This window comes from Sceloporus occidentalis, unplaced genomic scaffold, assembly GCF_023333645.1.
Source record: "Sceloporus occidentalis isolate IW3139 unplaced genomic scaffold, rSceOcc1.0.p SCAF_21, whole genome shotgun sequence".
Taxonomy (NCBI): domain Eukaryota; kingdom Metazoa; phylum Chordata; class Lepidosauria; order Squamata; family Phrynosomatidae; genus Sceloporus; species Sceloporus occidentalis.
The window spans coordinates 8,383,026-8,397,208 of NW_028317001.1; the positions used below are offsets into that span (position 1 = coordinate 8,383,026).

At 41.8% G+C, this 14,183-nt stretch overlaps 2 protein-coding genes across 2 annotated transcripts in view; one reads left to right on the plus strand and one right to left on the minus strand.

Moving 5' to 3' along the window:
- Positions 1 to 391: 391 nt before the first annotated feature.
- The window catches only part of LOC149301541 (uncharacterized), a 193,894-nt gene continuing 180,102 nt past the window's right edge, over positions 392 to 14,183 (minus strand). The window contains exon 12 of the mRNA XM_089484310.1: positions 392 to 1,680. Within this exon, the coding sequence (XP_089340436.1) occupies positions 710 to 1,680 (971 nt within the window). The 3' untranslated portion in view covers positions 392 to 709. The remainder of the gene's footprint in view (positions 1,681 to 14,183) is intronic.
- LOC149301542 (uncharacterized) overlaps positions 10,740 to 14,183 on the plus strand; it is a 35,927-nt gene continuing 32,483 nt past the window's right edge. Inside the window, exon 1 of the mRNA XM_089484233.1 lies at positions 10,740 to 10,773. Coding sequence (XP_089340359.1) covers positions 10,740 to 10,773 — 34 coding nt within the window. The remainder of the gene's footprint in view (positions 10,774 to 14,183) is intronic.

Consider the following 14,183-nt stretch of genomic DNA (forward strand, 5'->3'; position numbering starts at 1 on the left):
TCCCCAAGACAAAGGCCTGTTACAGACTGCCAAAATAAAGCTGCTTCGGGTCTCTTTGCAGGTATGCTGTTTAAATGATGCATGGGTCCTAAGAATCCGGAAGCTGCACCAAAGCTGCCCTCCAGTGCTTAGGAATGGAGAGTGGCTTTGGCGCAACCTCCGGACTCTTAGGGCCCATGCATCATTTAAATAGCATACCTCCAAAGAGACCCGAAGCAGCTTTATTTTGGCAGTCTGTAACAGGCCAAAGAATACATTGAAACTCCAACACCTAAAACCCCACCCTCTTCCAATCCTAGCCCCCACCTCCACAGTCGCACAGTCTATGCCCCAAAGGGAACAAGGCCCCCTTTGCCATTCCCTTAAACTAGACCCCTTTCTGTTAATACCTGCCCCCACCTTTCTTCAGACAACATCCCACACTTTCCAAAAGCTATCATTCCCATAACTATTCTACCCAGTTGTAAAAAAAATCCCAGCACCCCCCATCTAGCTGACCTATACCATGACCCATAATCCCCAGCCAAGTTTATAACCTGAAGCAATTATCTATACTAATAGCAATTAAACTTAACAAACTATAACTTTAAAACAGAAAGAGACATATAGACAGACAAACGTAACACACAAAATCAGAAGGGCCTTTTCTTTTCACCATTGGATTGAAAATATACTTTTTGTATTTCTTATTGACAAAAACAATGTTAGTTTACTGCTGAGATTTGAGTGGCTTCTCTCCTGTGTGGACTCTCTGATGTGTCACTAAGATTGCCTTCAAAGAAAAACATTTCCCACAATGCTGGCATTTGTATGGCTTCTCTCCTGTGTGGACTCTCTGATGTCTCACTAAGATTGCCTTCAAAGAAAAACATTTCCCACAATGCTGGCATTTGTATGGTTTCTCTCCTGTGTGGACACTCTGATGTCTCACTAAGATTGCCTTCAAAGAAAAACATTTCCTACAATGCTGGCATTTGTATGGCTTCTCTCCTGTGTGGACTCTCTGATGTCTCACTAAGATTGCCTTCAAAGAAAAACATTTCCTACAATGCTGGCATTTGTATGGCTTCTCTCCTGTGTGGACACTCTGATGTGTCACTAGGTGTGACTTCTCAGAAAAACATTTCCCACAATGCTGGCATTTGTATGGCTTCGCTCCTCGGTGGATTCTCTGATGTATCACTAGGTTTGACTTTGATGAAAAACATTTCTCACAATGCTGGCATTTGTATGGCTTCTCTCCTGTGTGGAGTCTCTGATGTATCACTAGGTTTGACTTTGATGAAAAACATTTCTCACAATGCTGGCATTTGTATGGCTTCTCTCCTGTGTGGACTCTTTGATGTTTAACTAGGCTTGACTTCTCAGAAAAACATTTCCCACAACGCTGACATTTGTATGGCTTCTCTCCTGTGTGGACTCTCTGATGTATCACTAGGTTTGTCTTTGACGAAAAACATTTCTCACAATGCTGGCATTTGTATGGCTTCTCTCCTGTGTGGAGTCTTTGATGTTTAACTAGGCTTGACTTCTCAGAAAAACATTTCCCACAACGCTGACATTTGTATGGCTTCTCTCCTGTGTGGACTCTCTGATGTTTCACTAGGTCTGACTTCTGAGAGAAACATTTCCCACAATGCTGGCATTTGTATGGCTTCTCTCCTGTGTGGACTCTCTGATGTCTCACTAGGTGTGACTTTGAAGAAAAACCATTCTTACAATGCTGGCATTTGTATGGCTTCTCTCCTGTGTGGACTCTCTCATGTGCCACTAGGATTGACTTGTAAGCAATTTTTTTCCCACAATGCTGGCATTTATGTGACTTCTTTCTTGTGTGGACTCTCTCATGACTCACAAGTTCTTCTGTAAAGAAGGACAATCACAGTCAAGAATGAATATCAGAATTAAGAGAGGAGGGTGTTACCCTAAAATTTAGCCCTTGTTGAACCCTCCCTATTTGATATTAAATTAATAAAGTTGCTGAGAGTGACCTGAGCATGACACTATTGCAGATGTCCCGAAATCCATGAAACAATTGTATCCCTACAGACAGGAGCAAAGAAGAGATTGTAGTGGAACTGCCTTAAGGGAATCAGTCGAAGCAGATAGTCAAAGGGCTGTTGAAAAAATATTCCATTAAACATGATTTAAAATATTTTGATTGACAAGTGGCATCATTTCCTGTGAGACTGCCATAGAGTACTGAGTCAGAGCCCAAGGCATGATGCAATCTAACTGCAGAGGTCACTTCATGCTGTTTGGCACCAGCAGATGACTCACAACCAATACAGTATACAGCTCACATGCGGATTGCTGTGTACTGGATTGGAGTTGTGTGTACAAGAGATGGTGAAGTTGATGGAAATCAGAGAGCTTGCAAAGATTTGTACAGTGGTACCCCGGGATACGAATTGACCGCGTTACGAAATTTCCGGGGTACGAAAAAGTTAGATTTAAAAAAACTGTTCCGGGTTACGAAAGATTTTTCGGGTTACGAAATTAATTTCGGCGCGTTTCGGCGCGAAATTCAAATCGGAAGCGCGGCTAGCGGCTTTCCAGCGGCTTTCCAGCGCCTTTTCGGGTTGCGAAATGTATCGGGTTACGAACGGCGCCGCGGAACGAATTAATTTCGTAACCCGAGGTCCTACTGTATTATTTTGCAACTCAGGATAGAGAACCTCGAAGGACTTGGGTGAAATCAACTGTGTCTGTGAGATACTTTTAAGTGTGGACAGTAATCAGTGCATTGCCAAAACCTATATCTGGATATTTGTTTCCATACTCTGCTATGTTATTGTTGAGCTGCACCTGGAAGTGTTGTTTCCAGATCGCACTGTACATTGGCTTATGAACAGGACTGGAATTCAGAGCTAAGAAGGACCTGAGAGCCAGTGTGCTAATCCTTTTTGTCTGAGGTATTTGCATCAAGCATCCATTGCATTTAATTTGGATTCAGACAATTCTTTCCCCACCCAGGAAACATACTAAAGCGATTTAAACCATTTTGAACCCTCAGTCTCTGTCCGTAAGCAACAATTTCAGTATAAATGTCCGCCCCAATATTTACTGTTCTTTGGCGTCAGTCCCGTTGCAGAGAGACACTCTGTTGGTTTACATGGCTAAGCTCCTCAATATACTCAACAAACCCATTTTCTGTTCCCTTGCAGGACCCTCAGCAATTGGAATCAAGAACATTCTAGGAAATGTATTACCATTAGTACAGCTTTACATTATTCACCAATCCCACCTTTGTTACTTACCTCTTGTGTGTATGTACGAATGCTTGTGTGTGTGTGTGTGTGTGTGTGTGTGTGCACGCGTGCACGTGCAAGCGTGTATTTTGCTTTTTCCCTAAATAAAACATAAAAACCCAATTGAAATGCCTCTGGAGTTATGTGAGATTGCATGCCTGGTCTAGTTGGGCTGACCTCCGAGGTCACTGTTGCCTGAACAAAATTATGTCTCTTCTTTGAGCTAAGTACCAAATTCCCCCCCCCCCCCCAAAGCATAGCACTTGCAAGTGTCCTCCCCAGACTCCAGCATTTTGGGTAACAAAGGGCCTCTGGAACCAAAAATGTAGCTAAGCAAGCTCAGGTTGGAAAATAAAAGTGCTTTTTCTCTAATTGTGTCCTCCTTTCCTTCCTTCCTAAATATTACTCATAATTGCTAAATAAAACCACTTAATATGTCTGAAAACAAGGACCTGATCCGGTTCTCATTAGTTCACTGAAACCAGTTCTGAAAATCTGTCAGAACTGACTCCCAATCCCCAAGGCCCCTCTCCTGGCCCTTCCCAGGGGTACCTCTCCGCACAGAGCTAGGCAATCCTGCCTTTGCTCCTGCCTTCCCCTCCTGGCTCCCAGATGCATGACCCCCTTCCCTTTCTCCCTCCGCTCTCCAACCTTCTTTCTTGCCCATCAGCATCTCATTTTCAGCATCTCTTCTCTGCCTTTCATTTTTCACTTTCTGTCTGTCTCTTTATCACAGACATACCCACAGACTGTGATGTATAAAAGGGGCACTTTGAGGCCCATCTATTGAGAAAGGCGGGATAATCAATATACAAATAATTCACTGGCAAAGGCAGAGCAAAGGAGCTGGGACCTGGACTTCAATTTTGGTGAGGGTCAAGCACCAGGGAGCAGCCTTAAAACAGCCTTAAAACATTTATAAGACAGGCATGGACTACTGATGGGGTTTGGAGGAGATCTCAGGGGCAACCCCACATTGTATTGCTGGGGAGGGGGGGGGCGGAATGAAATAATATTTTGCCCCTCAGCATCCCACAGCATCCCTTTGGGGAAGTGGAGGCCATTTTACCACTGTTGGGCCCTCCCTGGGCCACTGCAGGCCCAAGAGAGGTCTTTCCCCCAAGAAGACTCTCCAGAGCTTTAAAAGGATGGAAGAGGCACCAAAAAAAAGTAGTAAACTTGCTCAAGGGTGTGCTGAGTACCATTTGGGTGTGAAAAGCATTAATCTCAATGACTTCTTTCCACAAAATCCTAGAATAGGCAGTTTAGGATGGAGTAATTAGAATCCTTAGAAACTGAAGAGCAATAGTGCCTCACTGAACTACAGATTCAAATATTTTACAGGATGTTGCTATTACAATTAAACTAGGCTTGACAGGGATCTAGGACTCCCAGTAGACCACAAGTTGAACATGGGCCAACAGTGTGATGCGGCAGCTACAAAGGCCCATGTGATTCCTGACTACATCTATATAAGAATAGTTTCTAGATCAAGAGAAGTAATAGTGCCATTCTATTCTGCTTTGGTCAGGCCTCACTTGGAATCATCCCGTGTCCATTTCTGGGCCCCACAATTCAAAAAGGATGTTGACAAATTGGAGCATGTCCAAAGGAGGGCAACCAAAGTGGTGAAGGGTCTGGAAACCATCAAGCCCTATGAGGAGCAGCTTAGAGAGCTGGTTATGTTTAGCCTGGAGAAAAGAAGATAAAGAGTGGATATGATATCCATTTTTAAGTATTTGAAAGGGTGTCATTTTGCGCAAGGAGAAGGCTTGCTTTTTTCTGCTACAGAGAAAAGGAGACACCACAACGGATGCAAGCCACAGGGAAAGAGGTTCTACCTAAACATTAAAAGGAACTTTGTGACAGTAAGAGCTTTTTGACAGTGGAATATACTCCTTTAGAGTTTGGCGGAGTCCTCTTCTTTAGGGGGCTTTAAAAAGAGGCTGGATGGTCATCTCTTGGGGGTGATTTGAATGTGTATTCCTGCATGGCATAAGGAGATTGAACTGGGTGGCCCTTGTGGTCTATTCCAACTCTATGACTCTATAATTCTAGTGGAACCATAGCGACATGATAATATAGTATGAAAAGGCCCTCAGTCTTTATAGAAAGAGCAATGGATTCAGGTTCCTTACCTACAGAAGCCACATTCTCATAATTGTCCATCATTACATAATTGTACAAAAGTTTCTGTTTCTTCGTCAACAGATTCCATTCGTCTTTGGAGAAATATACTGCTACATCTGCAAAGGTCACCTGAAATAGAAAATAGCCCTCATCCATAGAGTGACTAAGCAAAAGGGGAGGAAAGCACATGGTGCAACCAAATATCATTTCATCACTTCAGAATTCTGTCCAGGAAATAAACTTTAAATTCTGTCAACAAGAAAAAAATCTACTGCCTTTGAGATCAATTTGGTTTGCATCCTTTCAATATAATAAACAATATAATTTAGGCCATGGCTGGGATACTGAGGATGGATTAGGATACTGACTATTCCAACACATATAGTACATTTAGCCACAAAAGAATTAAGGTGCATTAAACCATTTCTTCCCAAATTTCAGAGGCAAATTTCATTTTTAAAAAACAGTTGTGGGGAGGACTCTGGATTTCAGGGCCACTGGGCCCACCCCCAATTTAGATCCAGATACGGTCCCCCATATCCCCAACATTTCACAGACAGGAAGAGCAAGGCACATGTGGACAAGCAGAAGCAGAAGGTGGTGAGGATGGCCAAAGTTGTTTATGAGGAAGATCACACAAGCTAGGAAGGGCACAGTAGTTTGCTTTTGCCTCCACCTCCTGAGCCAAAAAGGAAGACCCTTGCTACTTCTCTCCTCTCCTCTCCCCCCTTTTGAGTTGATGGGGTGCAAACCCCTTAGAAGTCATTTTTCAGCAACCCAAGAGACCTGAGGATAAGGGGGAAAGTGAGAGGAGGAGAGAGAAACCGGGACATTTTTGAAAGCCCCTGAAAAAGTGGGGTGACAGAGGATTAACCATTACTTTCTCTGCCAAACTGGGACAAGATGTTCTCCACTTGCTTTCATGAGCTGGCCCAGCAGTGACATAAATGAAACTAATAGTCAGGATGGCGACTCACCAAAGAGTTGTTCTTGGACAGCCTCTTTCTCTTGGAGCCCAACTCCCTCCGCTTGGCCTCTGTGTTGGCCATTACGTGGGAAGGGGGGGTCATGGTGGCCCTGCACTTGGGTCTCTTCCAGCAAAATATGCCCCTTAGCTGTGTACAAGGAGGCAGAGATGAAGTTTCTGAGAAAAGAGACTAGAGTTAGGCTTGGTTTGTCAAGAAATCCTGCGTCACTCAAAGACATAGAGAACAGCATGCTGCTAGTGAGATACACAGGTGACATATGCCTCCTTTGATCCAATGCAGAGGTGGGTATCTCCTTCCTCCCTCTTCACCAAACAAAGCCCCCTGGACCTAGCATAGATTAACTTCAGCTCCCCTACACAACAGATACTCCATGTTAAAATGCTTTTCATGTCACTATGTTATGCAGCACGTGAGGCAACATGTTAACGTATGGTGCCAGATTCTCCACCTTGACTGCAGTCAGTAGCTTGTGAGCTGAAGAAACACCTGTCGCTTTCTCAATGAGCAGAAAGATAATGTAATATTCTCTCAGATGAGGCTCTTATTCATATAAGAAGTTCCACTGTGTACAACACTATATACATCGACACCCTCCACCATCCACACCAGTAACAACCCACTCTGAGGCACACACTGTCTGACTCTTCCTCAGTGACAGTTGAGAATGACAGTTGACAGTTGCATCAACATTCCAATGATGCACTGTTTAAATGCTGACACATCTAACTGCCACTAGAGCTGTAAATGACTTCCACAACAGCTCCATCTAGTGGCCACATGCATGTCATTTCCTCAGACCTGTTCACCATGGTCCTGACACTCCATGCCTTGTGAGAGTGGAGGGGGGTCAGGGGATGGGAATTGGAGAGGACCCTGGCTATGTCCCTGTAGCTAGATGTGAAATGAGCGCATCATCTGCTGAAACCTCCTGACCTCCCCAGTGGCCCTCAGAGGAGAATGCCTTCCTTTGGCTTCTGGCTAGAGAAACACAGCTGGATGCTTCTCCAATGCCTTGCACCCAACACTCTCATCAGGCATGGAATGAACATGGAGCATGGCTTCCACAATTCCCATTTTTCATTTTGTATTCCTTCCAATTTCACATCTATTTTAAACCTCTCCCTCATTTGACGATAAAGATACCAGGGACAATCTAGGCCAGATTCTTTAGGTTCTTCTTGTGTTTTGATCTCTAGTTTTCCTTGCAATTCTTTCAGTACATCCTTGTATCTCAACCATTTAGTTTTCTGGATGCCTTTCCTCCTGAAAAGAGCCTCATGCGGCAAACACCATAAAGGTATTTTTGGGCTTATTCTACACTTATTTTCCCCCAGATCTTCAATAGAGCTTTTCTTACGAAATTATTTATGCTTTCTTTATGAACTTTCTCTTTACCGTAAATTATGAATCCATGCCACTCAAATCTTAAATGTTCACCCTCCGGACATAACAACTGTTCATTCTCTGACATAAACCATTCTCTAGTCCAAACTAAACAACAAGCAGCATAATAAAGTCCTCCTCTACTTTTGTCATCACAAAGTATTTTCGTTTTTATCCTGGCTCTTTTTTAATTCCAAATGAATTTTGAGATTTCCTTTTGCCATAGATTCAATGGTCTTTCATTCTGGATGATGGGTATTGCTTGAAACAGAAACAGTATTTCAGGAAGGAAACTCATTTGGATCAGTGATATTGTTCCTAATAGCGATAAGTGTAATTTCCCCCATTTTTCTAGGTCTTTTCTGATTTCCTTCCATGTGTCTCATAGTTATTGTAAAATGGATATGAGTTTTTATTTGTTACATTTATTCCTAAATATGTAACTTTCTTTCTCACTTTAAATCCACTAATTTCTTCCTGCATTTGTTCTTCCTTTTCCTCATATTTTTTGTTATTAATGTTATTTTGTCTCTGTTTACTTTTAGTCCTGAAACGTATTTGAAACCCACTATTACATCCATCATTTGTCTTGTGCTCTTTTCTGGGTTCTCCAGGGAATACAAATGTCATCTGAGAAGACGCTCATTTTAAACTCAGTTGTTTTTAATTTTTATCCCATTGATCTTATTTTCTAATCTTATCCTATTATTCAGTGCTTCAAGGATCAGAATGAACAAAAAGGGTGAAAGTGGGAAAGCTTGCCATTTACCTTTAGAAATCTTAAATTCCTGTTTTTTTTATAGTTAACAATTAGTTTGGCTCTTTGATCTTTATACATTGCCTTTATCCATCTTAAAAAAGAAGCTCCTATTTCGATTTTTCAAGTGTTGCAAATAACATATCCCATCCTATGTTATTGAAGGCCTTTTCTAAATCAACAAAGAGAAGTGCAAGTTGTTTTTTGTTGTGCCTTTCAAAATATTGAATTATATTTAAGATGCTTTGTATGTTATCACTGAGTTGTCTCTGAGGGAGAAATCCCAATTGGTCCTTTTGAATCCAGTCTTTAAGAAATTTTTTGAGTCTATCGGCAAAAATCATAGAAAATAGTTTATAATCCATATTTAATAAAGAAATTATAGCTCTTTACCTCAGTTGCATCTCTATCTTCTTTTAACAGCAAAGTTATATTATATTGTTTCCATGTTTCAGGATAATGGTTTTCTTTGATGGCATTTAATTTTAATTTGAGTGGTGTTAACAATTGATCCTCAAATACTTTATAATAACTGACGGTGAAGCCATCAGTCCTCGTGTTTTCCCTTTTTTAAACTTTTTCTTATTACTTCAATGATTTCTGCTGCTGTGATCGGTCCATTTAATCTATTTCTTTCTATTTCTATACTCATTTTGGGGATATGTAAATTCATTTTATAAACCCAGTGAAACTAGTAACTTACAAAGCTCTAGTAAACAGCATGTACACACACAATCCCCACACAAAGGACTCACTGGCGCACTGTGTGTCTGGGGTCTGGAAATCTCACTTCCACCTTCTGGGAAGACAATGCTGCCAGAGACTGAATTTGGGGCTTTATTTTTGGGGTGTGGAAAGATGCGCTCTGTCCACCATGACCACCTGAAAAAGTTGAACCACGTCAACAGGATGCCACAGAGAGGGAATCTGAAGAGATGTCTGCAAAGATATTCAAGGAAAATATTTCTTCACCACTGCAAACGGCCTTGAGCTCCCGGCTTGAGAAATAAGAACAATAGCACTTCAAGCTTTCACCCTACACAAGGGCTTTAATAAATAAGTTACTTTGTCAACCAATCAACAATAACAACAAAACAGAGAGGCGGTTACTCTAACATCCAACTGTCATAATTGACACACTCTCTCAGAAGGACTGGCAGCATCAACATTCCATAATGCAAGTGTCGACTGTTAACTGCCACTGGAATTTGACTGTTTACAATACTTAGCTCACAGCTGGTCTTGTGGTCACACACGTGTCATTTTCTAACATTTAAGCCTGCAAATCATGGGCTCAGTCTCTCAGCGGCAACCCTTCCACACAATCCTGGACTGAAAGATTTAAAAAAAGGTCCCCTTTCAGCTCCAGGAATAAACACCTACCTTCAACACAAAGACCCTGACTCCTGGAGCCCCAGAAAGGCCTCTTCTGCAGTCCTTTATGGCCGGAGCTTCCCTGATACAGAGGCCGTCTCCTCAGCCGTAGAGAAGGGTTGCTCTGAGTGCGAAGGAGGAGGAGGTCCAAGGGCTGAGGGAGGGAAGGCAATGGGGAAAGGTCAGTGCCAATGGCCATGGAGGGCAGAAGGTGACAATGCCTAAGAAACCCCTCTGAGTCCCAGCCCTAGGAATGAGTGGCAGGAGTTAGTCCAGGGGGCTGAGGGGGTCTCCTTTCCCAAAGGGGGAGGAAAGGACCAGTGGGACCCTCCCCAGCTAGGGCCCAAAGGGAGGGTCTCATTCTCCACCTCTCTCTCCCAGCCCCCAATGGACAGCCTCCCCACTGGCCCTGAGTCCCTGCCTCCCCTTCCTCAGACCCCCACAGGTCCCTCCCTCCCTTCCTTCCTTCGCCCCAAAATGGAGGGCCAGAGGCAAAGGGACACACTTCCTCCCTTCTGGCCCAAGGAGCCTGGCCTCCTTCTCTCTCTGGAGCCTCAGGAGAGAAAGAGAAGCCTCTGTTCAACTGAGGCCTCAGAGAAGGTTCCAGAACATTATTCCCTACAGTCACAAGAAGCACAAAATGGCCTCCGGAGCACTAAATGGCTGCCTCTGCCTCAGCGCTTGGCAGTTCTGGCCTTCTGGGAACCCAAAATGGAGGACAAAAGGGCCCCAAAGTCGGAAGGGACCCCAAACAGGATTTCCAAATCTTAACAACACCTAAAATGCCAAACCAAAAGAACATTCCCAGAGTTCCATAGCACTGAGCCATGGCCATTACAGTGGTGCAGAACAATTATGCCCAGCGATGGTGGCACTAATGATGATTCAGGTCTGGCGGCAGCTCCATCCTCCCCCCCCAGGACTGATATCATCATCATCATCCTCATCTTTGCTACAGCATGAGAGCCACCATTAAAAGCATTGAAATCCCTTTGGGGAGTCATAATCTCCCACCTTCAGAGAGAGTGGGCCATGCCTAGAAGGACTGCTGGGTCTCCTTCCTCCCCTCCTTAATGGCAGTGGCCAAAGGAAAGCAGCAGCAGCAGTAGAACCAAGCCAGGCCCAGCCAGACCTCAGGGCAGCAGTAAAGCCTAGTAGTTCCAGGCCTTGTCTCTCTGCTGTTGCTTCACTCCTCCCTCCTCTCTCTCTCTCTCTCTCCTTCCTGTCTGTCTGTCTATCTCTTTCTCCCTCTAAAACTCTGCTGCTCTCTCTTCCGCATGCAGAGCTAAATAGAGAAGCAGAAGCTCCGCCTCTTTTTGAGGCTGGCCAATGGGGGCAGAGGACCTGGAAGACCCCGCCCCCTGCCACAGACTCATATTTTGTGTTCCGGCAACCATTTTGTGTTCTTATGGCCATTTTGTGCAGCTTGTGACTGTGGGGAATAATGTTCCAGAACCTTCTCTGAGCCTCAGTTGAACAGAGGCTTCTCTTTCTCTCCTGAGGCTCCAGAGAGAGAAGGAGGCCAGGCTCCTTGGGCCAAAATGAAGGAAATGTGTCTCTTTGTGTGTCTTTTGTGTCTTTCTTCTTCTTCTTTTTTTAATATAAATTTTATTAAACATTCTAAAAGAAAAAAAGTACAATACAATCTTATTCACATTAATTAAAATACATTCCACTACATCCTATAAGATATTTTTCTTCAGTTCTTAATAAAGTTCTTTATTATCTTAATTATTTCAACTGGACTCTACAAAAACCCTTTTCCCCTATTAAATCCTATATAAAAAAGAAATATCTTATTCAAACATCCTAATACATTAGCGTTTTCTACTTTCCCCTGTTATTATTAGCTTATCCATCCTTAAATATTTCCACTCTTAGTTATGACTTGCACCCCTTTTTCTAAACAGTTTCTATACGTTCTACGTTCTAAAAGTCAATAGTATTGCTTTTACATTTCCACTGCTTTTAATTCTTTTTCTTATGTTTCTATTATAGTAGACATTTTATCCTCTTTCACACTAATCAGATATGACTTCCAAATATCCCATTCATCATTAAATTCTTCCATATTTTTGTCATTAACCAAATGTGTCAGTTTCTCCATCTCAAACAAATCTAACATTTTCCATCTCCATTCTTCTACTCCAGGACTTTCCTCTTTCTTCCAATTCTTCGCAGATATAGTTCTAGCTGTGGCCAAAGCGTACAATAATACTTTTTCATGTATTTCTTTACCGTATTCCTTGATGTCAAATATATTTAAGAGGTAAAATTTAACAGTCGGTCTTCCCTTTAATCCAAATTATGTATCTTTTTCCAAAATTGTTTCTCTGTAGGACAATTCCACCAAATATGTAAATCGCTACCTGTCTCTTTTTTACATTTCCAACACAAATTTTTATTATTTTAAACATTTTTGCCAATCTAAGTGGGGTAAGGTACCACCGATACATGGACTTAGATATGTTTTCTTTTACGTCAACACTTATCATATTTTTGATTTTTCCCCTCCAAAGATTTTCCCATTCATCCAATTGTATTGTTTCATTTATATCTTTGGCCCATTTAATCATGAATTCTTTTACTGTTTCAATTCTAATTCATATTCCAATATTAATTTATATAAATTTGAAATTTGTTTTTTTTGGGTCTTTTATAATCTTTTCTAGATTTAGGTCACCCTCCCCAATTCCTTCCTCTTTTGTATCCACTAGAAAGCGTTCCCGGATTTGTCTGTAGGCAAACCAGTTACTAATAATATCCTCATCTTGTAATTCCTCTGGTGTTTTCATAATCCTATTTCCCTCAACCATTTTAGTAATATCATTGTAAGTCACTCAATCATCCTTTTTATATTGCTCCCTCCCAAACATAGCCTCGTTTGTCGATGCCCATAACGGGATTTAGGACACCACTTTTTCTTAAATTTTTGCCAGATCCGTAATAAAGATTTTCTGATAATACGATTATTAAAATTTTTATCTATTTTGTCATAGATTAATTATCCATGTAAGCCAAATTTTAATTCGAATTTTTCTAACCTTACCCAATCCAGAATCCAATCTAAAGAGCATTCTTGGTAGTACCATTTTAAACTTGGAAGTGCCATTCCCCCTCTATTCACCGAATCATACAATATTTTCATTTAATTCTGGGCTTTTTCCCATTCCAAATAAATTTAGATAGATCTCTCTCCCATTGTTTGAACGGGACATCACTAATTATAATAGGGAGGCTTTGAAAGAGGAAAATCATTTTGGGGAGTACATTCATCTTAAAGAAGATCCTAATGATCAGGGCTATGATCTTTCATGGTTCTTTGACAGACAATTAGAGAGCTCTTCCTAATGGATAAAAAACAATACGGATTGGCAAATCAGACTCTGATCTGGAACAGGAAATAATGTTGAATAGATGCCTTATTAGCAACATTTTATAATTGTATTGTTGAAATCTGTACATAAGAGAATGTTATTAAAGAAACTATGATCAGATGGTCTCAAAACTTTGGTTTTGCAATTGAATTAGACCATTGGGAATACACTTGGAAAAAAAGATTGAACTATACTTTTCTCGGGGACAAGCCTCCTCTTAGAAGCCAAAGCCCAGAGAAGGAGGCCAGGCTCCTTGGGCCAAAAGGAAGGAAGTGTGTCTCTTTGTGTGTCTTTTGTGTCTCTTTTCTGAGAGGATTTTCTTATTACACAGCTCTGGTCATTCTGGGGAAGATGGGTTTTAAAAGGGACCAGAAATGGGGAGAATAGTTTTAACACAAGCCTTATTCTTCTTCTTCACAAACATTGGGCTTTGGCTTCTTAGAGGAGGCTAGTCCCCCAAAAAGGCCAAAAGGAGCTCCTTTGGAAGTTTTTAAAAGTCTCTTCAGTTTCCTTATTAAGAGATTTTTATGCATGATGGAAGCTGACAAACCAGACCATCTCATATTACCAAGAATGAAACAAACAAATATAGAAACAAACAAACAACAACAAAAATAAGGATAGACAGAAAAACAAAGTGCTTATTTTTTGAAAGCAAAACCATTATTAAGAAGGTAAATAACAGACTTGGGTGCTTTGACCCTTTTACAACCAACTCAGGCTGTATCTGCACTGCAGAAATATTCCAGTTCGAAAATGTGTTAACTCTCCTGGCTCCATCCTGTGGAATCCTGGGATTTGTAGTTTGTTGGGCACCAGAGATCCAGAACCACCCCAAGGCAAGGCTCTCCAGGGCTCTCTTGGTCCTCCTTTGCTTGCGAATACTGACTATCTCAGGGAGTCTCTATATTAGAGCATCAGG